General features: G+C 44.9%; 1 protein-coding gene across 1 annotated transcript; it reads right to left on the bottom strand.

Annotated features, from left to right (window-relative positions):
* Nucleotides 1-64: 64 nt before the first annotated feature.
* PRPF6 (pre-mRNA processing factor 6) lies at nt 65-24,858 on the bottom strand. The gene is made up of 21 exons (XM_054644198.2): nt 24,671-24,858; nt 23,522-23,690; nt 22,282-22,400; nt 21,706-21,784; nt 20,885-21,061; nt 19,912-20,067; nt 19,195-19,289; nt 18,340-18,496; nt 17,966-18,128; nt 15,007-15,125; nt 14,143-14,361; nt 12,676-12,798; nt 11,702-11,823; nt 10,457-10,595; nt 9,217-9,336; nt 7,793-7,969; nt 6,876-7,009; nt 6,309-6,400; nt 4,207-4,321; nt 2,076-2,202; nt 65-1,334 (listed from the first exon to the last, which is right to left on the bottom strand). Exons 1-21 carry the CDS (start codon nt 24,739-24,741, stop codon nt 1,182-1,184), a joined length of 2,826 nt encoding a protein of 941 aa, XP_054500173.1. The 5' UTR covers nt 24,742-24,858; the 3' UTR covers nt 65-1,181.
* Between the last annotated feature and the right edge of the window lie 618 nt (nt 24,859-25,476).

Below are 25,476 nucleotides of genomic sequence, written 5' to 3'. Positions count from 1 at the left end.
CAAAGGTTTCTGCTATCAGACCCCCTCTTCCCAGTCAGAATCAAAGGACAAGACCACACTCAAAGACAACAGAAGGAAACAAAAAAAGAAGCTGTATTTTATACATATTCTCCAACAAGTAATAAGGGAGTTTCTCCTCCAACTAAATACATGGGATAATGCACATCCACAGACCTGGATACACCTGCTATAGCCTCAGGTGTAAGACAGTACAGCTTCTCATTCTATATGATCACAAGAAAGTCAGGAGGTTGGGGTAAAAATAGTACACATCACAAGTGTAGAAAATTGAAGACAGTGTACAAAGGGTCCCAAACACAAAGCTTTCCCTCTCTTGAGTTTGCTTTTTTCTATCTGCACTTGGAGGGAGCCATCCCAAACCTCCCAGCCACAGGCAGTCACAGCTGTGTAACAGCACGGTCTCCCAACAACTCTAAATAAATGTTCTTCCTTCAAAAGGGCTTTCAGGGATTGCTGAGTTTTGCCTTGTTACTTCAAACCACCACTGTGCTTAATGAACTCAGATACCTAAAAGAATAAGCTTTACTATATACATTTAAAAATTGAGGAAAAGTTCTCTAAAAATATGCTTTTGAATTTGACAAAATGCTCCAGCTGCTCAGGTTGGAGGAAGACCTCCAAGCTGTGCAGCAGCTTGTTAGCAGAGACCAAACTAAAGCACCTGAAGAAGAGGAGCCAGCCCAGAGCTTTCCCTGTGCTGCTGGGCTGCTCCCAAAACTCCACCCATCTCCTTCAAGGACACTCAGCGTATTCCAACAGCAACAATCCAGACAAGGAACCAACATCAGATGGGCCAAACACTAAAGGGGGACAGGGAACACATGCCAGGGCCAAGAACAGAGGGACTGCCACATGTCAGAACCCATACAAGCGTTAATTAAAGCTTGTGTTTGCAGGGGGAATCAGGAATCAACATGGAAATGCCAACAGAGCCTCACAAGACTGCTCCTGTCTCCTGTGTGACACCAGCTACAATGTTCCCATGTGCTGCAGAAGCTGATGGCCATGCTGGGGAAAGAAGGAAGCAGCTTTTCCTTTTAGGAGAAAGCTCCTTCCTATCATCATCCATGTCCTGTCCTTTGAAATCTGTGCCAATGAAAGGGCACCACGAGCAGGTTGAGTCCTACAGGGACCTCTGGGGCAGCTGAGGCCAGCACACTCTAGAAGGTATTTTTCAGCTTGGCTGCCACCAGCACAAGAATCTCTCCAATCTTTTTCTGCCAGTTCTCTATGTCCTTGGAGACATCACACCAGAGCTCTCCGTGGCGAGGTTCAGCATTCTCACAGCGCTTCCTCACCTCTTCTTGTTGCTCCTACAGGGAAGAGAAATTACAGTTTGTCCTGGTTTGTTCCAGAACACAGCTAAAAATTGAACTCTCTCCGATTCAAAAATTCTTCCAAAGATTATGGTGGGGTTTGGGGTCTGTTATTTTCAAAGGAAGTCCATGTCAAAATTCAGAAGCAGCAAGTCTCCTGCCTGGCTGAGCTGCAGGTAAGCAAGCTTTGGCTATTGCAGAGAAACTGCAACAGAAACTTCCTGTGCATTACCACCTGCAGGAGCTGTGTCAAGTGAAAGGTCTCTCTGAAGTCAGAAGATAAACACCCCCATCATTTCAGCAGTAAAAACTGCTGTAAGAGATTAGAGTTGGCTGTTCCTCTGGCTGTGTTCACGTGCAACCTGTACTCAACACTTGGGAAGAAACAGCCCCAGTTACACAAACCCACCACCGCAATTCCAGCACAATCCCCTCTGAGCAAGCTTGAGTTTTACAAGAGGAAGATTCATTTCAGAGATTTTTGCATGAACCAGCAGAACTGTGGACAGCAAAGCGGCCTGAAACACAGCTCAGCTAATGACAGCACCTTTGAAAAGCCACCACACAGGCCTGTTCATGCTCCTTCATGACCAGGCGTGACACCCGGCCTCCCCTGTGACCACACAGGCAGGAGCAGTGGCAGCGTGCTCAGCCCAGCACTGCAGCAATCCCAGGACTGGGCAACCCCTGCCAGCCAGGGATTGCTGCTGCCTCCCCTGTTCCCAGGCACACACTCACCTCTGTGCCGTGCTGGAGCTCAAATTTGTAGAAGAAGGCCCAGGCATCCCCCAGGTCAGAGTCGATCTTCACCGTGCGGTGGAACCACTCTCTGGCCTTGGTTATTTTCCGCTCGCTCCAGAACAGCCTGGTGGGAAGAGCAGAGGGGAGCTGACAAACAGCCTCACTTTAGAGGAACAGGGCAACCCACAAGAGCTCCGGCTTAAAGGCTCTGCAGGTGTTCCAGTTCTCTGCTCTCCCAGGAAGTAAACAGCAGATATTTAGGCAACTTGCAGACCATCCTGCCCCTGGGAAGGGAAGGGAGTGAGAGGACTGAAAAGAACATCCAGCACTTCCTATTCACTGCCCCACACTGAGGCAGGACAACTTAGAGGATAACTCAGCCCCAGGCACAGACAGGCTCTGCTGAGAGGGGAAGCATTACTGAGCTCCACCTTTGCTGCCTCAATTGCTTTAATTTTGCTGTTCTAGATTTGGTGTTGAAGGGACAGGATTACATGCCTACATCTATTCCCAATCCTTCAATTTCTTTACATTTCAAGTCAATTTTAGCATCTAATAATTAAATAACTTCTAAAAGCTGGTAACTGACTGCTGTATGGTCACATGCCCACATATACAAAGCCTGCTGGAGTGAAGTGGAGCAGACCTGCCTTATCAGCCCCATTTTCCAAGGAAAAACAAGTATGGAAGCTTCTGCAGTCAAATCCCAGCCTGGCAGAGCCCCACTGCTGCCATTTCATCCAGGCACTGGTCAATGCTGAAATTTCTCCCCAGTAATGAACAAGCTGAGTCAAGAGTCTCTTGGTTTCACTCCTTTGCATTAAAGAGTTCATTTGAGCTATAAGGTCTTTATCAAATCAGCCACCCCTCATAAAGAGCTTAGCCTGTCATAAAATTATACAGCTTATGTGATTGTTTTTAAGCCCTATAATACTCTTGATTGTTCTGTGTTAAATAAACTGTGATTTACAAGAGCACGAACAATGATAGCAGAGGTTTAACACCTGCAAGTAGTGGCCATTTTCAGGAACATATTTAACAAAAGTTTGTCACAGATGTGAGACACTCTGTACCTACAGAGGCAAGTCCTGATGGGTGGTGGAAGCTGTTTATGTTGGGATTAGCTGTTAAACAGCCTGAGGTTGCACCAGAAGGGGCCTGGGAGCAGTTGCCATAAAGCGAAAGTTAACATTTTTCTCACTTGCTGCTAAAGCTGAACAAGTCAGCTGTCAGGATCTGGCAGAACCCAGTGTTGCAGTCACTGGAGTGTATCCTACAGTTTTCTTTGGCTTATAAAGTAGAGTTGTGAAAGAATTGGGCAACTTCGAGCAAAATGTCTCCTGTATTAACCTCTTCTGCTATTCACAGAGGGAGAAAAGTAAGTTTGTTTCCATCACAGCTGCTATAAGGCTGCTCACACATCAGAGCAGGATATGGCACATGTCAATTCTAACAGTGAGTTTTAATCACTGCAATCCTCACAACTCAACCTGGACAAGAAAACAATTCCTAGTAGATTATCTTCCCATTTCAGAGAAGCAAACTACAGAATGGCTGGTGGTTTGCATTCTGGCAAAGGGCACAGCTGAAGAACACTGACATAGGGGACATTCAGGAGCAGAATATCTAGCTCAGAATTTAAAAAGACACCTGACAGAATCTAGGATAGAGAGAAAAGATGAAAACTACAGTCAGCCACATAAAACCTGAAAAATAGCTAAAAAAAAAGTTCCTATGTTCACAGATGTTTAAAACATATCCTGAACCACTTAATAAAGCCTAGTTCACCTGATAGCACACTGAAACCCTCTTCAAGGGACAGAAAGAAAGCAGTTTGCAGGGTGCCAATACCCACCTCTGGCAAAGGGCTTTGTGTGAGTGTATTGCTGCCTGTGCCAGTCCCAGACCCACCAGGACAGCTCGAGGGCAGGCTGACATTCCCCACTTGGAATCAAGGGAGAGATTTGCACAGTTACCAGGAGACAGCTGGAGAGCTGCTCCTTGCTTTGGGACTTATTAGAGCTGCTGCAGCCAGAATCACACGGCTGTACTGGAGTGCAGTGTTCCATACTGGAAGCAGCCACACAGAGACGTGGATATTTTTACTGCATCAAGCACAGAAACTCACTTGGCCACAGCCAGCAGGACATGTGGGTCATGTTCACACTTCTTGAGAGCATCCACACTCTTGGTCTTTCGTTGCGGTCGCGCTTCAAGGAAAATTGCTTCTGACCACAGGATTCCTTAATCAAATCAAGTAGGAAGATTGTTTAGTGTTATTTTGAGGTTAGCCCTCCCCACCCTGGCATCAGGCTGGTGCTGTGCATCACAAGCAGCAGTACATGCCCCACCCTGGTGGTTATTCACCCCCAGCCTCATCCCAGACCACTCTTCCCACACAGATACTTCATTCAGTACTATGAATTTTTAGCTACTGTGTGAACCACACTGGAGTTTCAGCTCTGGGCGTTTCTGTACCACAATTCCTGCAGCTCCAGTACCTCCTAACCCAGAGCTCAGGCTTTTCAGATGACACACTGCAAACTCTGGGACAGAGAGGGAAAATCAGCATTTCCAAAGGGAAAGGTATCTGGCTGTTTGAACAGGCAACTGCAGTGGCAGAAGTCTCAAAAAGTGCAAAGTACAGTCTGGGAGCAGTTTCAAGGGTGCTGGAGAGCACCACAGTCTTATTGATGCTGGCTCCACACACACTGATGAAGGACACAGCAGATCCAGGAAAGCTGGGTTTAATCCCTAGCTCCTCTCACTGCCAAAAGCAAGGCAGGAAATAAGCTCAGGGGAGCATGAAATCTGCAGTTTCTCATGTCAGCCAGGCACACCTGATCACTTCAAAGCAAAGCCTGAGAGCTGGTGTCTGCCAGGACTCCATCAAAGCACTCTTGCTTCTCATAAATGGCACCACAGGAACACACACGAGCTTTGATAACTGCAGTGAGGACAGGAGAGAGACTCTCTTCTTGCTCTTTACATATAGGACCACAAACACCAGAATATTTCTATTTTATTCTTTGTGCAGCCTGCCACCCATAAGGAATCAATTCAGCAATTGATGGACCCAAACCTCTGGTTTGCATGACTGCAGGTGGCCAACCAGCCAAGTCCTGCAGGCTTTGATTATGGTTTGTTGAGGTCTAAGATAAAGTTGGAAGCAATTGGTTAAACAAAAACTGAGATCCTGCTGCCCATTTCCATAGCAACAGGCAGATCTGTAAAACAGCCTGTGATGACAAACACTCATTAGGTCATTCACAAAAACAAAGCAGGATTTTGGGTGGTGCTGCTTTGGTGACCCACTTGCATGGAGAATACCTTGCAATGAGTTTATCATGTCATAAAAGTAACTTAATTCCCAATTATTTTACTGAGACTTAAACAGCCACCAATTAAACACTCTTCAAAACCTAGCCTGAAGGAAAGCCAAGCCTTGCCCTGAAGTAAGTTACTACAATTTGTAGTTATGTGACATCTTCTCCCCAAAGACGTCAACATGTTTAAATAATTAAGTCTTCGTGCAATTCTGTCCCAAAATAGGGATGTGATAGGCACTTTATCCTCCCATCCCAAGAGGCAAATGTTTCCACTGCTGGTTAGAACTAACTGACTTACATCATATGACCTCTTAGCCTTTTCTAACATGAGCTAAAATAATCAAAAACCAGGACTGAACATTTACGGTTCACGATCCTCTAATCATGACTGTGGTGGAAATTCGCTGCCAGCACAAGTTATTAAACTCACAGTGGTGCAACCAGTGCAGGCAAACCAGCAACTGGGAAACTCCTAAGGCCAACTGTACTCCAGAGGGACAGGGAAAGCACCATTCTTTTTCCACTGAACTTCCTAACTACAAACACTTCTTTAATTTTAAACCTTGGCAGACGTGTACCAGCTTCCGAGAAAGCCCACCCACATTCAACATGCTTTTGCAGGAAGCCTGGGCACAAACTGTGGACCACAGATCCAATAACATAGTGGGTACTGCAGAAAAATTGAACAACACCAACTCATGATCCCTCAGGTGTGAGAGAGCACAAAGTAACTTAGATTGTTCTCAAAGACCCTCAACATCTCCTTTGCAGAAGGATGGCTGCCACCTCTCCAAAACACCACATTCTGAGACCTGGCCAGAAAGGATATCTTGGGGAAAAATGTGCTTCTATCAACTGGGCAAAACAATTGTGTTTAAGGTAGAACTGAGACCCAGCTCACCTGAATTGGGGCACTCTTGCAGTGCCTTGGCCATCAGTGTGTTTGCAATGTTCTTCAGCCCGGCTCGGTACTCCAAGCGCACAGACTCCAACCTGGTAGGGAAGAGACTCTGATGATATTTATGACAACATTCACCAGGCTGAAACAAACACTGGTGAAGGTCACTGGAAACTGAAAACATCTGCCTATATTCTGAATATGTGTAGGTGACTGACATCTTCCCATTCCTCTCCATCTAAAAATAAATGTGACTTTTATTCCATAATGGCCCAGATAAAAAACAATCTGAAACCAGCAGTAACAGGCAAGGAAAGAGTTCTGTGCATGCTGCATGCTCTGTGCACTACACCTATCAGTAAGAAAAAACTACTTCCCAGATACTTACAGTAACTAGCCAGGACCACCAAAGCATTTCTGCTATTCAGGGAAGTTATTAGTCCAGAAGAAACTCCAGGATGGGCATGGTCTTAAGTCCCAGGATCAAATGGCTGAGATTATGTGAAATAGCTGTCCTGAAGAGCAGATTGAATTTGCAGCCCAAATTCAGTTTAACTACACCCAACTCACCAGAGATCTGGATTCTTTGGATTCTTCAGGCGAGACTTTTCCAAGATGGCTCTTGCTCTAGTCAGCTGCCCAACTTTCTCCTCCAGCCTGGACAGCAAAAGCCACAGGGGTATGGAATGGGGGCACTTCTTCAACTGTTTAAAAAAAAAAAGTATGCTCATAGGTAAATTTGAAAAAAATCTTCTAATTCCTATAGAAAAGAATTTCCCTCCCTATATCCTCCTGGAGAGTTTAGCAGAAGAGAGACTGAGTTGAATACGTCTCTCAAATTTCTCCAGTTAATCTTATAGCAGAAAAGTTTAGGTTTTCCTGTACCCAAAATAGTCAGGTACCTCAGGTATGACTGAGCTATCCCAGAAGCACGGGAAAGAATACACCTCCCTTAACACAGCCACAATTTGTGCTCCTTGTGCAGATGGAGGGCTCTCACACATCCCCAAACCACAGCAGAGTGTGCAGGGAGTCATTAGGATATGGACCCTGGCAGAAACCTGTGCCCAAATGACTTTGATGGCTGTGGACTTTGAGCATTCATACCCAAGGACACCAATTACCATTTAAAAGAGAGAGTAGTGCTCTGTAGGCCACCTCCTTTCACAGTGTGCATCTAAGAGCTGCCAAGAAAGATTTTCTTTTAAGAGTTCTGGTTTTAGTCTTTACAGGTCTTAGAGAATTACTGTGCAAAGCCTTTTTTCCTGCCTGTGAGGAGTCAGGCATACGGAGAACTCTCTCAAGCAAGAAAGTCAATCTTGCATATGGGTAATGGGTAAAAGAAATTCTTGCTTATTTCATTTTTTTTTCTTTTGCTGTTTTAACCAATGATAGAAATCATGTCTTTGGCTGTCCATTTTGATTCAAAGACAGACATCTCTCCATGCCAGCAGCACAAAGCAAACCTGCAGTAACATCCATCTTACCCCTTGATTATAAGCCTCCCGTGCTTTCTCTACCAGCTCTTTTTGTTCCTCAATTTGTCCTTTCATCATCCACAATTTGGGGAAGTCCTCATAGTGCTTCAGGGCTTCCTCACAGAGCTCCTGGGCTGCAGCAATGTTCCCAAGCACCCACTCCAACTTCACAGACTTCATGAAGACCTGGGAACAAAGCAGAGCTGTTTACCACCAGCAGCCATTAGAAAACCATTTATCTGCCCAAGCAGCAGGTTCCCACTTTCATGTATCCTTTCATGTATCATATTAGAGTGTTATTGATTAGCTACAGTTTGAAGTAAAATAAAAATTGAAATATCAGTGTTAAATAATAGCAGGAACAAGTAACAATAAGAAAGGTAAGTGAAAATACTAAAGGAGTTAGAACAGTCTGGTCCACCTGTATCTCACCTATTTACGTAATTATTAACATAGATCTGGCATTTGCATTATCACAGAATCATAGAATGGCTTGCATTGGAAAAGTAGTATTTGCATAAAGAGCACAGCTTTAACAGCACAACCAATTAACAAATCTGAGCCTCCTTCACCAGCACAATCTGATCTCCTCAGATCCAAGCTACCAAGACAACTTTTTCTTACTTATGGCTTCAGGCTCTGTTGTCTTGCTCATTAGAAACTGACTTTTCTGTCCCCCAAGTCCTTCCTTCTGGCTATGCAGGGAAGTCACAGCTATGAGAAATACATGACAAACCAAAGGCTCTCTCACTGCTCTCTGATCCCCATCCTCCCCATTCCCAAACTCCCCCAGTTGTGACCTCACAAAAGAGGCACCAAGTCTGAAAGCAGAGCTTCAGCCCCAGCTGCAGAAGCTCCCTGACTCAGGGAGGAAGAGGACAGTTAAAAAGATGTAGGATGTAACAACAACTGAGGGGGAGGAACAGAGGACAGAGATCAAACTAACTTTTCATTTGCTTGGACAAGTTAAAATGTTTTTGTATGAAGAGCTGAAAACGGACAGTTTATCATACCAGAGGTAACTGGAGATAAACACAGGAGTGTGACTTTAAGCACCAAACCACCCCAGAGCTGTCTTTAGTAGAAGCATAAGTGAGTCTTCTGTGAAAGCATTTTCTCTTTTTTCCAAGACGTGCTTTTATGCAAAACAAACATTACACAAACAGCTGTACACTGGGAATTTCCTGACTTTTGCCATTTGTGTAAAAAACCAATTGAAACCCTTCACTTGATCCTGGCCTTTTTTTCCCATCATGCCACGACTTCGTGTCGCAATTCGAAGCGCTTGCAGAGCGGCCCCATGCCCCGGAAGGCAATGGCAGGGAGCCACAGGGTCAATCCCCACGGCCACAGCACTGAAGGAACTCCTCCTTCCGTCCCAAATCCCCTGTGGCCAAGAGGCCTGAGCCCCTCCACCCTCCCCACGTCCTTACCCTTGCTGTGGGGGCACTGCTGCGAGCCTTTGCCAGCAGCCTCCTCGCTCTTTCATACTCATTGTTCTCCGACTCGAGCTTCACGGCAGCCAGCCAGATCTCCTCGCTGTTGGGGTTGGCCTGCAAGAACACAAAGTGACAGACAAATGCACACAGTGAATCAACAGCAGATTTAATCCTCTGTTTGATCCAGATTAAAATTGAAATCAGAGCTTTGTCAATCCACAGTAGGATTTTTTTTCAGCGCAAGCTCCTCCCAGTCTTCTTTGACCTTTGAAGTTTATAGAAATCCTCCAAAACAGATGGGCAACACAAAGATATATGCCAGTTTAGAAGTTGGATGCTTCTCAATTGTTGAAAAGCAGTAATGCTTGATCTTCTGAACTTCCAGTTTAAATACTGAAAACATCACAGGGTCTGCCACAATGAGACCCTCATTTTATTACCCTCAAGCAAAAAAGCTGCAGCTTTAATTCCCCACTGAGGTCTGTGAAAACTCTTCCAATAAAAGTCATTTCAGTCAAGAACTTTTCAGCCTAGTAACAAAGAGCACTGAGAACAGATTAAGGAAGTATCTTTTACCTTCCGTTTCAGGACCTGTCTTTTTTTTTTCTCACTTAGCTTTTAAGCCTAATTCCCAGTGTTAGAAGCACTCTGCCTATCTTTGCTACAGCATCCAGCAAGCAATTCCCTTCATTAGTGGGATTGATGCAAGACATAAGTAATGCAGTGACCTCATTAGGGCAGACCACAATCATTCCCTTGAGGTGACCCAAGACAACAGGATTTTGATCCATGACTGGGATTGGTGGGAGTCATGCTAGTAAAACTGAGGGTTTGCAAATTCATAGAATCACAGGCTGGTTTGGGTTGGAAGGGACATTAAAGATCATCTCATCCCAATCCCACGGGTAGGGATGCCATGCACCAGACCAGGTTGCTCAGAGCCCCATCTAACCTGGCTTTCAACACCTCCAGGGATGGGGCAGCCACAACCTCTCTGGACAACTTGTTCCAGCTCAGAACCTGGTGTAGAACTACTAAAAGAGCAGTAGCACAGCCTTGCTTCCAGCTTGCTGCTATTTTACAGGAGAACATTTTGTCACACAAAGCAACCAAGGAACAGCGGAAGTCTCCATCACTCTGAAAGGCAGCAGGAATCCGGTGTTGACAGAAAAAGCCTGCTCTGTATTCTTTACCTGTCACATTTAACACCCTCTGACAAGTGTAACAGACCCACCTGGAAAGCCAGGGCCAAGATGCTTCTGGCTGCTGGCACATCTCCTGCCAGCCACTTGGATTTGGCTCCCATGAGCCACAGCACCTCGGCTTTGGGACAGTGAGCAACAGCTCTCTGCAAAAGAGCCTCCAAGGATTCTCTGAGGACAAGAAACAGCAAGTTACAATCCCTCCAGGTACTGCCAAAGGCGAGCTCTCTCACACCATTTCCACTATCACTCAGTGCTATAAATATTGTTGCAAAGTCCAGTGTTGTAAACCTTGATAAGTTGTTTCATAACAAGGAAAGGGTGGGGTCTTTTTCCACAAGGGTTCTGAAATCAGCATTCCACAAACGGCTCATTGTTCAGACACCTTTGATAGCCTCTGTGGAAAGAGCCCTCACACAAACAGCTCCTTTCTCTTAGAAAGAGTCATTCTGCTTAACAAACCTTTCTAGAAGCTGAGACAGGAAGGTTTTCAGAATTGTTAGATGAGGTTGGCTTGATCTTATGCAATTTATTTTTTTCTCCTCTGGCAAATACACTTTTCAGGTAGAACATGGGGCTTAAAAGCCAGCCACCACTGGGAAACATGGGAAAACAACACCAAAAGAGAAGGTATATTTGTTCCCAATAAAAAAAAAAAAGGCTTGAATGAGGAAGAACTCAGCATCTGCAGTCACTTCCACAACATAGCCTTGTTGGACTTAATAAGGATGGTTCCACGTGTATAAGTGGCCTACTGCAGATTGTTTGCTTTAGTCTAAGCTGTGGGCAGAAAGTTTCTGATATGTAAAGCTTTGTGAATAAACTTTAAAAAGAGCCTGAGCTGTAACAGTATAACACCAATCTTAATTCAGAATGTGATACACATTCACAGTGTTTAATCAGAAAATACCAGAGATGCTTGGACACATTGAGCTATGAAGTCGTTTATCTATGAAAACTAAATAAAACACATTTTAGGTGATTTGTAGCCCTATATTTTTCCAGAGGTGCCTTCTCAAAGACAATTGTTCCTACCTTGTCTCTTCACAGCTATTTTTACCACGTAACCCCTATTGCCAAGAACCATTTTATGACTTCATAAAACTTAAGGATGTTCTGAGCACAACAATAACAAAGAAGGTCAGACCTGCAAAACACGGCAGTGAGTTTCATCCAGCTGCACTAACTCTGCACTTGCACCACACCAGGGAACATGCTGCAGTTTTCCTTCATCCCCAGCCTGTCCCCCTGTCACAGGGATTGTGCAGCACACCCACCTGGTTCCATGGTTCTTTTCAAAGTAGGCTGCTCTCAGCCACACGCTCTTCTTGCTCGGGAACACTTGCAAGGCATAGGCATAAATGGCTCGGGCACACTCCAGGGCATTATGAGCAACACACTGAGGGAAGACAGATCAGGACTAAGTCAGCTTAAGGGAGCACAGGAATCGAGAGCAAGCAGGAATTACACATGCACAATTCAACCCAGAACTCAGTAACTCGGTGTAATCCATGAATTGAGGCATTAATAGAGAACAGAACACTTACAATCAGCTTTTTAAAAGGAAGCAGGGAAGGAATTTCCAAGTATCCCTCTACAGAGCACAAGAATCCCTGGTCTTTCAATGGGACTGACACTCACAGGCCAGCTTGAAACATCAGCAAGGCATTGGAAAGGATCTCATGTTAGCACTTCATTTTGTTATTTCACAGGCAAAACCCTAAGCACCACAGCATGTGCCCCCCACTGCTCTGAGCCCAATTTAAGGCCAGTGAAGTTGGACATTTCTCAGGCTGAAATATGATTTAGTTCTTAGCACATGTTCAAACTATTCCCCTAAAGCAAAAAAGCCTGGTAAAACTTTTACCCACTCCATTGTCCAGTCTTACATTAACTCCTGAGCTACAATGGTTATGCCTTGAAACTCAACTCCCAGCTCCTTTACTCATAACTCAATCTCTGTTGATGTCTCACACTCACCAAAAAAAAAAAAAAAAAAAATCCACACCAAGTTAGCACACAAGCTATACCAATATCAACTTTTTGTTTAGTAAAAACTCAAATCTGAATAAAGCTCTGTAATAACCTCCTGAGGCAGAGAGTGGCCAAAGGCAGGCAGGTGGTGTGGGAATCACATCCACTTTCACTGACAAAGCCATTTCCCAAGCACCAGTGCAATTTCCTCTAACAAAAAACCACAATCCTGCAATAAAGCAAACCCAACAAAAAGCAGCATCCCAGCTGGACATACACTGTCTGCATCTTCCATCCAGGTGTGTTTCCGATCTTCTTCCTCGATCCCGATCCCAATCACAGCTCTCATGATGGCCTGGCACGTGGCCACACTTCCAGCTTTATCACATTCCTCGGCATCCTAGGAACAACAGGAAAGCCCTGCTCATTCTGAGAGCTCAGCACAAGAGGTTAAAGTCTGCAGTGGCAACTCCTCGTGCACAAACACAGAGACACTGTGGTCACTGCCACAGCACAAACATCTCATTGCTCCAACACACCCTGACACTGAGCAGGAGCCTGCAGCCACCAGGAAAGTGCTGCAGCTGTACACAGAACCTTTCACAAGCTGCTTAAGAAACAGATCACATCAATTCCATCCACTGAAAAGGTGACAATGTGTGATCTTTCCAGACCCAGAAGTCTTTTCCTACAGCTCCACAACCCTGGCCTGACCCAAGCAGGGACTTGGCCAATAAGAAAAGCAAAAATTTCACAAGGAAGAACTGTAACATCAAAACTACTGACCTTCTTTTAGCTTTGAGATGATTAAGTCTCAATAAGGGCTTAGCAATAACTAAATTTAAGAGTACCCCATCAAGCAGTGTAAAGTCAAAGGTGCAAAGACTCTCTCACCAGACCATGTATGGAAAAGTGAAGTTTCCTGACACTCAAAGCTTTCAGAAAGCCAAGCATGTCTTGCTTAAACTTGTTGAAAAGCCCTCTGATCAGATAACAGAAATGGAGCAGTTCTAGTACTGAGAAGGAACTCGAGAACACAATGATGCAGAGGCTGTGCTCATGGATTTTTTTTTAGAGAGAAGTTGAAATTAACCTTTAATTCTTTTACTGCTGTAAAGAAGTCAGAATTCTTTTAGATGTTAACAAGAATATCCATTTAATATTAAATACTTCATTCATTATCAATGCTCTTAAGCAGTGTAAGATTTTGCTGCCTTGACCCACTGTAAATTATTTCAGTAGGAAACTGCTTTAAAGACTTATGATCAAACAAAGCATAGTACATATTCAGGAGGAAAGAGTTTCAGTACAGGACTAACAGAGTATTTCCTACATCCTGCAAATGCAGTATTTGTACTGATTTCTCATAATGCCATTTGACAAAGACTTGTGGGGCAAACAAATACCTGTCAAGCCAAAAGACATATATGCAAAAAAATACATAAATCCTTCACTGAAGGCTTTAAGCCTCCATCCTACTTAAGGCAGCAGCTGCTTCAACTTGAAGCTACTTATCTTCCATGACAGAAGCAAACCAGACATTTCTCAGCAAAACACATGTGATGTTACCCCAGGGTATCACTTGTGGCCTTGACCCTACTCAGCTTTTTAGTCTCATCTCTTGTCTCTTCACAGAGACCTCCACTGATAAGCCAGATGCAAAATGACACTGTCCTGTAACCACCAGCAGCCTTCAGACCAGAACCTGAAGAGTCTCCCTGGGCCTTCAAGACCAAGCACATACCTGTATCCACTGCTCCCTGTTGATTTCCACCCCGTTAGCCCTGAGAGATGTGATGGCTCTGTCAATGATTTTCTCCACCATCTGGGTGTTTCCATTGGCTTCCTCCAGTTTGGCAGCAGTGATCCAGATGTGCCGATCCGTGGGGATGTTCTCGCGGGCTTTGTTTAGGACTTTACGAGCGTTCTCATATGTCTCCAGCCTTGCCAGAGCCAGCCACAGCTGCAGAGCAACAAAAGATGGATTGGAGATGAGAACAAGGAGATGACAAGGCTGCTGTATGGCAGTGTCAGCCCACAGAGATAAGCAGCTTCACGCTGCTTGCTACTGGTTGGCAACAGTCCTCAGGCACTGCAAGGAGGCTGTGGAATACCAATGGAGGAGAGGAGAAACAGGCTGCTACTGCCCTGATCATCCCTGGGTATCATCCCCATCTGCTGGGCTGTTATTCTCCTATTTCTGTTCACATCAACTCTCAAACAGCTGAATTGAACACTCTGGTTTGGTCTTTCAGAAATGAGTAACTTTTAGATTCACCAGGTTAAATGTTCACTTGTTTTCCCATCTGTCAAGGCACCACACATGGATACAAACATGGCTCAGTGCCTACAGCAGGCACAGCTGTGCACTGCCATGACTAACCTAACAATTACACACCAAAATGAGGCATGTAATGACCACCAGACAATTAACTCCAAAGGGAAAAAAAACACATTCCACTACTCATCATATCCTTCCCATTGTGGGAGAAAACCTCCCATTGTGAGAGAAACACAGCTCATCCTGCCTTTTGCCTGCAAAGCTCTACTGCCAGCCTGAAGTGGGGTGTAGGGTTTTTTTTATTTCACTTTTTTTTTTTAAACTCACTTCAACACTGGTTGGACAGCACTCCACAGCCCGGCTCAGCATGATCCTGGCATCCTCAGGTTCCTCCAGCTCCACGGCTGCTTTCCACAAACGCACCGAGTTTGGAACATGCTCAAGGGCTAGAGAGGCAAAACAATTATGTTAATAATGATAAAATAGTTTACCAATGAGATCTGTATTTTCTAAACATGATACAATAAAGTATTTGTGCTATTACAAGGAAATGTCCTGAAGGAGGGAAAGGAGGGAATTTACTTATTTGGGCTGTTGCTTCAACAATGAGAATTTAAAATCAGAAAATAAAACACTTAATCATTTTAATTGGAAACAGGTTTTGGAGAGCCAAGGGCTTTTTTTTGTTGTTGTTCTACATGCTGCAATTGCATCCTCCTCAGTAAAACACCTGGCTGAACAAAGCCTCCAGTCTCAGCATATGAACAGATGAAGATCCTCAAAACTGGGCAGCTTAAATCTCGCCAGGTCTGCCTTTATAGAAAAGGAGCATCTTCAACACTAACTAATAATACAGCCTTGTTCCTTACATGTTGAAACTGTCCCTTCACAATGTTTTCCTGTAAGCCTCTCCTGACAGCTCAGTGGACCCCAGCTTCACTTCCCAAAAAGCTGTTGTCCTGCCATGCAAATATAAAACAGGGATGCATAAAAACTTAAAAGGTCTCGCTGACAGCAAGCCATGAGCACCAAGAGTGCTTCCAGCAATGCAATATGGACTCCACCTGATTAGGATTCTTCAAGGCTTCCTTAATCTTGTCCCAGAGTTAGCTGCTGCTGGTAGAACTGCATTCTCTGCAGCCTGTCCTACAAGTGCTGTCTGAAACATTAAATACCAAACAACAACTTTCCTCAGCCCTCGTTAAGAGAGATTGAGAAACCAAAGGGGTTTTTTAGCCTTTTGTCACTCCAATTTGCACCCCAGACTGCTGAAATCAGCTGCATTGCAGCATTACTTCCACTGCTTCCATGGTGACTGTACACAAATGTGCCATAGTTACAGAGGACTGAGCACATCCCTATTCAATAAAGCAAGCACAATCACAGGGACACAAAACTGAGTGGGAAAAGGCATCTAAAACCACTTTGGAACTAGCTGGCCTTCCAGGCAAGGCTGTTGTTTGAGGCATTGCTGCAGAGGTACAGTGCTGAGCCTCAACTCAGAACACATCCTACCCTGACACACACAGAGATTTACAATAAACATTAACCATTTGTCTCCAAGTCTACAGCTGCAGGAGATTTTCCTGAAGAATTTAAGTGAGTAATGTCAGCCTCCAAGATCTGAAAGCATCACTCTGCAGGACAGAGCATGTTTTCATAAACACAGAATTTGATTTTTAGACCTCAAGCTGTATTTCAGCCACTCAGCTTGCTGAGTCTCCAGTCAGACTGAGGCTTTAAAAACTCCAGAGGTTCTGCTGGATGGTAGGAATGCACACAGAGCGGAGAAATGCATTATGGAAGGTCACACTTCAGTGACATTACCTGGCACTCAGGCTTTTTTATTTTGGAGAAATAATGGGTTATGCTGCCACTTAAGGCTCCAAGCTCCATATTACTGATGCTCCCTAGGCAGCAGAGGAGCACTGTGAAGCTGTTAACAGGCAGAAACTGGGAAGAGAACGATAAATCCAGTTCCATTCCACTAACAGCTCTGTACCACGAGATTAGGTAGGTGGTTCCAAAAACTGAATGTTTTTCTCTTCATAAATACAGCTCTTAAAGCAAAGCTCAGTACTTAGTGGGTAAGTCACTGCTCTCACACAAGACCCTCCCCTACCTGAGCTGGGCTCACAGATCTATTTCTGCTCCTTTAAAAGTGTTTTTCTGTTCAACATCTGTGATTGTTCCTGAGAAGGACACGCAGTGTCACAGGAGCAGCACTTCACACCATGCTGTACTGCAGAGCCAATGGAAATTAAAAAAGCTAATGAATAGTTAATATCTGAACTCTTTAGAACTTCAAATCCAGCAACTTTGAGATGCCTTTCGTCCAGATGTAGTAAGAGGTCATCTCACTAGAGATCTGCAATTTTACATGCAAGAGGTAAGAGGTGGGAGGCAACTAGTTCCTTTGAACCTAAACCACTCAATACTGCAGACTGCTTCACAATGATTCAGTAAATGTATCAAATCCAGACCCTTTTCCCTGTCTAGATTAAAGGCAGGAGATGTAACTAATACAATTCAGTAGTCATCAGGGAACTAATCTCTACTGATACAGGCCCAGCTACTTAAACTAATCAAAGAATTCATATTTTGAACTTCTGAGGAAGACCTGGGCTCAGGACAATACAACAAACTGCTGTTGAAGAGATCATTGTTTGGAACAGACAGTAATTCCATGAAAGAGGAAAACCTCCAAGTGCAATCAATCCAAGAAAATGCAAGGTTTCAGGTAAGCACCACAAAGAAAGGCTTTTTGTCCTTTTGCCAAGGACAAAACTTGCTACACTATAGCAAATCCTGCAGCTCAACAAGCTGAATGATAAGAGAACCCCAAGACCTCTAAAGCTCCTCCAGCAGCAGCCACTGTGGCGTCTGAAGGGCTACAAGCAAATAGGAACAATCAATTCCAGTATCTTTTCCAAAAAGTATCACAAGGTGACATCTAGAGCACCTTTTTTATCCTTAGAACATAATTTTTTAATTGCTTCCATCTACTTATCTAATTGTGATCAAGCTGGAACTGGCTTAGGTAAGTGAAATACCATTTTGGAATTGTTCACTACCAGCAGCTTTCTGCTGAAGGATATTCTACAAACACTTCAACACTTTTGTTCTTTGGCTCAACAGCAGCAAGTTCCACCATTAGTACACAAATTGTAATTTCAACAAGGAAGCTAAAAAAAAGCAGCTGAACTTATGGCCACATCTTGAACAACTTACAACACAATACAAAGAGTGCAATGTCTTCAATCCCTGAGCCCCCAGGAGTTCTCACCTTTCCTAAGGACACGTTTCTTGGCCCGGATGTCAGTCTCCAGCTCTGCTGCTCTGATATAGATGCGCACCGACTGCGGCAGGTGCCGCACAGCCTGGGCCACAACTGCCTTGGCTGTATCTCCAGGCTGAAGCCGGGCAGCTTCCAACCAAACATCTTCACTCTGTCAGGAAAAACAACCCAGCACCCTTTACATCAGAACAAGAATGTAAAAATCACAGCTCCTGGCTAAGCAGGTATTTTGTAATACAGTGGACAGTGAAGCTGTATCGGGCAGAGCTTCAATCTAACTTAACAGAGATTCTGCTGCTCATGAACCACAACTTTTTCCTACTATGCCACAAGGATCAGCAGGGGAGCAAAGCAATTCTGACCTTAGGGCACATCTCTGTGCCTTTCATGATGAGGTTTCGGGCCACCTGGAGTTTGCCAGTGACCTCCTCCAGTCGGGCTGATGCTATCCAGGCTGGGGGATGATGAGGATTGGTCTCTCGGACGGATTTCAGGAGCAAACGGGCTTTTTTGATATCACTGAAGGAGGAGGGAAAAACAGGAAGGAACATTTTCAGCACATTGGGAAACAATTCTCCTGAACAAGGATGTGCTCAGATCCACAGTAACTGTGACCTCAAATTTTTCCATATTGGAGACACAAACTACTTTCTACTAAAACAAGCTCACATATACACACCAACACAGCCAGATCACAGTGAAAACCAGTTAAGTATTAAGCAAGATTTTTGGGAATTACAGCTGGGCACTTGCAGCCAGAAGCTGATAAGCCCAAGCACTGATGTAAATCAAGAATTAGCATCAATATTTGCACATACTGCTCTGATTTAAAGAGCAAGTCTTTATGAAATGTCAAGCTCCAGGCTAAAGAGGTTCTCAGAGGTCGTCAATCAAGCCTAAATTAGCAGCACAAAGGTAACAATTAACCAGGTTATTTCCTGGCTGGCAGGCAGCCACACACTGCCATCACTCTGGCATGGAAATAGGGATGGAATGGAAACAATCTCCACAATTGATGCATCCAGGTCAGATGCTAATACCTCAGCTGAAAGACTAGACCAGATCTCATGTTAAAAGAATTCATCCTCAAAAACTCACCTGCCATTTCTTACAAACTAAATGCCAGCTGAAAGCCTCCACTCAGACAGATTTCCATTTACATGTAGGATCAGTGCCATTGCTAAGAGGATAAATCTGTTAATCCTTCTTAAACTTACTTGATATCTCCTCCATGTGTGGGAATCATGGAATTCAAGTCTGTCAAATATCCTTTTGGGTCCACTACAGTCTGGCCACTCACAGAGTCTGACACCTGGGAAAGTCAAGTCACAGCTGCTGAAATGACCACTCACAGCCCCTGAATGCCTAAAAACACACTGTGGCTCTACAAAAATCCTAAATATTCATCTGTTTCCAAAAGCAAGAAAGGAAGAAAACACAAAGCCTTGCTTATTAGTTTTTCTCTATTTCTAAAATACACAATTTTAACATTAAAATCCAGACAAGAAGCAGGCTGGTGACAAGCAGCCACCCAAGGTCTTGCAGGCCTGCCAGCTAAAGGAATTCTTTTTAAAATAACCAGATTTAGATGAGAAAATCAATGATAAAGAAGGCAAAAATCAGAATTTTTCAGCAGTTTGTCCTGCATCCCCACATAGGACAAAAGAGATGCTTCCATTGGTAGCACTATCTGTGCTGCTTGCCTGAAGGGCACCTCTGCTATAACCAGGCAGTCTGTTCTTCCATAATGAACAAGAATTCCAGGGACAAACCAGTATTTCTCAGGAAATTCTATTCATTTTGAGGGCATGAAATCTGGGGAGAGGGACTACAAAGTTATTTCACAGCTCAGCTGTCCTTGGATCTTCTAACACCCAAGAGAATTTAACACTTTTCTCAAAGCAGTGACAGATCCTGCCTTCCCTCATCCTTACCTGGCTTAGCCTCATATCCATCAAGGTGTTCCTGGCCTGGCCAATCTTCCTCATATCCAATTCACCTGTCCCAGGTGTCATCAAGCCTGGTGTCATTCCTCCTGGGTATGGAGTATTCAAACCCCCTGGATATGGAGTATTCAGTCCACCAAATTGCTATTAAAAAAAATTAAAGTGAGATGCTATTAAAAAAAATAGAGTGAGAAATTCATTCCTAAAACCTCTTCTGAGATTTCAAAAATTATTCAGACTATTGGCTGATTTGCACTTCCCCAGAAGCTGCAGGACACAGATGCCCAACCCCCACAAGTACTTCTGATATGGCTTCCCTGGATCCCAAAACATTTCTCATACAGGATTTTCAAATCTATAGGTAATAACTAAAGTTCAGTCAAGTCAGTGAAATAAACAGTGAGAAAGTGAAAAATTCAAGCTCAGGCATCTGAACTTGGCACATTTAAATAAGAATATTTGCAAAGAAGTCCCATGGACACCTCGAGCTAGTCCAGGGCCAGTCAGCTGCTCCTATAATTCTATGACCACAGTAGCTCTGGCCATAGAGCAGCAAGCTAAATTACCTCATTTTTAGTTGACTGAAAGGCAAACACTTTTTAACACAATTGCCCCAGAATTAGGCAAACCATTAAATGAAAGCAAACTTTATTTTCTGTTCATTTTTTGCAAGATGTTATTGTAACAGAAATGGTTTTGTTCACTAAAACTATCACCACCTTGCATTCAGCAAATAAGAAAAGAAACACTTTCTTCCATCTTTAAAACAAGAACCAGGTTTTCTCTGCTTATCCCCATGTTTTCTCTGGTAATGGCTGTGCACTGAAAGTCTCCAGCAAGCACACAAGTTTAACACCCAGAATTCCTTTGGCAGACTCACAAACCACACCAAGTTTTTTGGTCAAATCCCAATCTCTAACCCAGTTTGGCCAGAGCTTGCCCAGGTTTGCTGTGTACTCACTGTCTGGCGTGGATCCACTGAAGTGTGATTCTCCCCTGACTGCAAATGCTTTGCAAAGAAGCTGTCGGGGACAGGAGTCAGCTTCTCATAGCGAGGATTCCTCTGCCGCTTGTTCCTGGCATCCCCAACCTCAGGAATACTCAGCCACTCCTCCTCAGTCACCTCTGCTAATTTCCGCTGTTCACAAAGGAGCTGTCATCAGTATTTGCTGCAGAAATGGCTTTTGAAGTGCTCTAACTCCTTAACAGATTTATTTTCTTGAAATAATTCAAGATCAATTAAAAATTTAAGGGTCAGGCTTTTTTCCTAATCCAATGTACAAAAGAATCAGATGCGTTTAATTGGAATTTGGTTTTAGTCCAGACTGAGATTCCAAATCAATTTTGTTATTAGATTCAGTGCTACAAACATTCAGATTAATCCTAGTGCCTGGAGCATTGAGTGGTTTACTACTAATGATTAGACAACAGCTTAAACAATACATTTTACTTAAAAGAAGATTTAGAATCAGGAGATTCTGCTCAGCTACTCCTGCAATGCCAACAAGTTATCAGTTTCCCTCAAAGACAGAAGTGTAGCATCTTCCACAAAGCACAAAACAAAAATTACCAATATCAAAACTTGCAGAAATTTCACTGCCTTGTGTACCCACAAGAACAGTGTTTATTCTTCCAACAGAAAGTAATTCTAATCTGGAGAAGATCAAAGTACTCCTTTGCCAATACACAAAATCAGAGCAAAGAAACAAACACACACAAAAGAACACACAGCCACCTCTTGTCTCTCACAAAAAGTCACATTTCAGACATTTTTTTCCTTACTTTCAAGTCTGAGAACTGCTGCTGAATTTTGGGTCGTTCCATACGGTATTTTTCTATTTCCTCTTTTTCTCGTTGTTCCCTTAGGAAAAGGAATACTGAGGTTATGCTCAAAGCAACACTTGGAAAGTCTTTGATTAAAGTGTTGACATAACAGAAAAATGTGTTTGATAAGAGTTAGGGCATTAAAAAAAGGCATTTTTCCAAGCTTAGATTATCAACATTATAACAAGAGATCCTTTATCAAATAAGAGAGTATTATAGTGTAAAAACAGACATCTCCAAGCAAAATTCAGTCTCTGACCTCCTCTTAATGAGAAGTGAATTTAACAAGTAACACATACTGTTTACAAGCATCAGGTGACTTCTCTAACAATTTCCAGTCTACTGTGCAGTCTGTGATGCATCAATATCAGTTGCTCAGCATCTCCCCACACAAACTTAATGAACTACAGCGACTCTTAATTAACTACAGTGAAGTAATTTAACCACATTCACTATCAAAGCAAGTGGTGCAAAATACCTGTCATCCTCAATTAACCAGAAAACACCCCCTGCCAGTGCTGTAGCTTATCCTACCTCCTCTCCTTCCTGCGTTCATCCATCCTCTTATCCAAAGCTGCATAAATAGCATCTGCTTCTTCATCATCTTTTTCATAGGGGCCACTTGAGAACAGGCTCCCAGCGTAGCCATTGAACTGGGAAATTGGAGAGAGAGAAAAAAACAATAAAGAGGGAAAAAAAGGCATTTTTTTAAAGTTGTGTTCCTGCAACAGCCAACAATCACCTGAAAAGGCACTCACAGACTGCTGCTGACAACATTACATCAGACTAACACATCCCTAAATAAAAACATCCTCCTTCTACCACCCCATGGTGGTGTTTATTCTCCCACACCATTTGAAGCAAAACTGCTACAAAATTGCTTCTCTCAAAATTGCTTCTCTCTCTGAACCACTTCTATTCAGCAATAAATGAGATCCCAGGACAGAAAAGCCATTTTCTTCCATTAACCACTTTCACTTTTTACACCAGTGAAAGCAAGCAGAAAGAATATCACAACATTCAACCAACCAAAGTGGGACTTAAACACAAGAGACTACACAGGCCACTTAAGGACAATATATGGCACAGAATCACAGAGTCATTTAGGTTGGAAAAGACCTCCAAGATCATCGAGTCAAATCTTGTCAAAGCACACAAGCTTTCATTTGAATAAAAAAAAATACAGAAAATTTAAAAAAAAATTACAACCCCTGAAATGCTTAAACTGATTTTTATTTATGGATATTTTATCAAGACTCTCAGGGCTCTGTATCAGTAATTAAACCACAATTCACGAAGCAAGGCCACAACAGAAATCTGTAAGCACCATGCCATTGTGAATACTGAGGTCTCAAACAATAAACAAAAAAGGAAATGCTGCCTGCAAACTACAGGAAATTCTGGGTTTGAAGCCCCAGCTAAGTGTGGGGCTCTTACTGACAGAACCAGAGGACACAGTCTCAAGCTGCTTCAAGGGAATATAGGTTGGATATTAGGAAACAGGTTTTTTTACAGAGAGGATGATAAAGTTCTGGAACAGTCTGCCTGGGGAGGTGGTGGAGTCACCACCCCTGGGTGTGTTTAAAAAAAGCCTGGATGTGGCACTGGGTGCCATGGCTTTGTTGAGGTGCTTGGGCTGGGTTGGATTCAATGATCTTGAAGGTCTCTTCCAACCTAATCATTCTGTGAATTCTGTGAGTTTGTAGCAGGGAGCTCAGGGACTCTTGTTCCACCTGGGAAAAATCCATCTGCAGGATGATGAAAACCTCCTCACCTCATCGTAGTTGGTGTCATTCAAATCCTCATCATCATCATCTGCAGTCTGGTTCTTCTTCATCTGGTCGCCCACGGTTCTCTTGCCCGGCGGCGCGTGCCGGTCGTCCACGGGGTCGTTGGCATCGCGGGCAGGGCCGATGTCGGAGCGGGTGGTGAAGCCCGTGGCTCTGCAGGGACAAACCAGGGGCTGCTCAGCTCACTGCACCCCAGCCTGCCACTGTCACTGCTCAGGACAGGCAGGGGAAATGTCATGTGGCATCAGGAACTCCCCATGACCATCATTCGTAAAGCCAGGGGGGAAAACGGCCTTGGAATCATGGAACGGTTTGGGTTGGGAGGGACCTCTGGGCTCACCCCATTCCAACCTCCTGCCATGGGCAGAGACACCTTCCACTATCCCAGATTGCTCCAAGCCCCATCCAACCTGGCCTCAGACATTTCCAGGGATTGGGCAGCCATAGCTTCTCTGGGCACCCTTTTACAGGGAGAACTTTTCTCACAAACACACTGCAACCAGCCAGCTCATGGCTCTGCCACCTATCCCGTGCATGGCCTCCTTTCTATACTCTGTCTCTGGCTCTCTCAGCTGACCCTGCAGGCTGTGGGGCTCCATGGGCTGGGGGTCTGGGCAAAAGGATGGGGCAGCTGGAGCTCTTCTGAACCCCCGCACTCGCCTGGCAGCACCTCGAGGGGCACAGCCAGCAGGATCTCCCCAGGGAAGGCAGTAGCAAATCAGTGGGGGACGAATACAACTCACACCCAGCAAAAAACACCCTAAAAATGGTTTCAGCCGTCACCAAACCCTCTCACTGTTCCCTCAACAAGTTTGATCATTTTTCAGACGGTCCCATGCACACACAGGCACAAGATCAGGAGGGACACAATCCCGATCTGAGGCACCCGGGAACTCATCCTCGGAGCCAGGCTCGCTTTTAAACACAAACCTCCCCAACGCGAACCATCAGGAAGGGACAACATTGAAAAGCCTCGAGGCCACCCCGAGAGAACAGGGATGAGTGGGGCAGGGAGGTGGGACCCAGCCGGGCAGCGAAAGGGCTCGGGAGAGCCCCGGGGCCCGGCGGAGCGACCGGGCCGGGAAGGGACGGGGGTGGGGGGGTGAGCCAGGCCTGGCCTGGCAGCGTCTCACCCGCGGCCCAACCCCGGCACGTAGCCCAGGGGCGCGGGCATGCCCAGGAACGGCTTCTTCTTCTTGTTCATGATGGCGGTGGTGGCGAAGCGACACCGAGGCGAGACCGAAGAGGGACAGGAGCAGAACCGGGAGAGGCGGCCGAGAAAGCGGCGGCGGCGGCGGCGGCGGCGGCGGCGGAAGCAGCAGCGGGAGCAGGCGGGGCAGCCCGCGGGGGCAGAGCGGCGCTTCCGCCCCCGCCGGGGAGAGCGCGCCCCCTGGCGGGGCGGAGGACCTGGGGCGAGAGGAGGGGGACGGGGATGGTGAGGATGGTGGGGATGAAGGTCATGGGGATGGAGATGGGAAAACGGGAATGAGGGTGGTGGGGATGAAGGTCATGGGGATGGGTAAAGTGGGAATGAGGATGGTGGGGATGAAGGTCATGGGGATGGGAAAATGGGAATGAGGGTGGTGGGGATGAAGGTCATGGGGATGGGGATGGGAAAATGGGAATGAGAGTGGTGGGGATGAAGGTCATGGGGATGAGGATGGGAAAAGCAGGAATGAGGATGGTGGGGATGGGTACGGGAAAATGGGAATGAGGATGGTGGGGATGAAGGTCGTGGGGATGGGGATGTTGAGCTGTGCTGTCATGGAGTTTAACATTTATAGCAATTTATTATTTTTATTGTGATAGGAAACTAGTAACAGCTAAGGGACATCCCAGGTGGCGAGCGGCCCTGCAGGGAGCAAAGCTGATAATTTTGAGCTGTGTTTAACAAACCCCGGGCAGAATGGGGCAGAAAAGGGAGAAAAAGGGCCAGAAT

This window comes from Agelaius phoeniceus, chromosome 17, assembly GCF_051311805.1.
Source record: "Agelaius phoeniceus isolate bAgePho1 chromosome 17, bAgePho1.hap1, whole genome shotgun sequence".
NCBI classification, from domain to species: domain Eukaryota; kingdom Metazoa; phylum Chordata; class Aves; order Passeriformes; family Icteridae; genus Agelaius; species Agelaius phoeniceus.
Note: the sequence above shows the minus strand (reverse complement) of the source record. Positions and strands in the feature narration are given on the sequence as shown.

What these genes read in the sequence shown, in the direction of transcription:
- PRPF6 (XM_054644198.2), bottom strand. Translation starts at nt 24,741, where the DNA reads ATGAACAAGAAGAAGAAGCCGTTCCTGGGCATGCCCGCGCCCCTGGGC. An exon ending in GTGCCGGGGTTGGGCCGCGG is followed by an intron (nt 23,691 to 24,670) that starts GTGAGACGCTGC and finishes TTGTCCCTGCAG; the next exon opens with AGCCACGGGCTTCACCACCC. An exon ending in GAACGCAGGAAGGAGAGGAG is followed by an intron (nt 21,785 to 22,281) that starts GTAGGATAAGCT and finishes CCTTTTCCTAAG; the next exon opens with GGAACAACGAGAAAAAGAGG.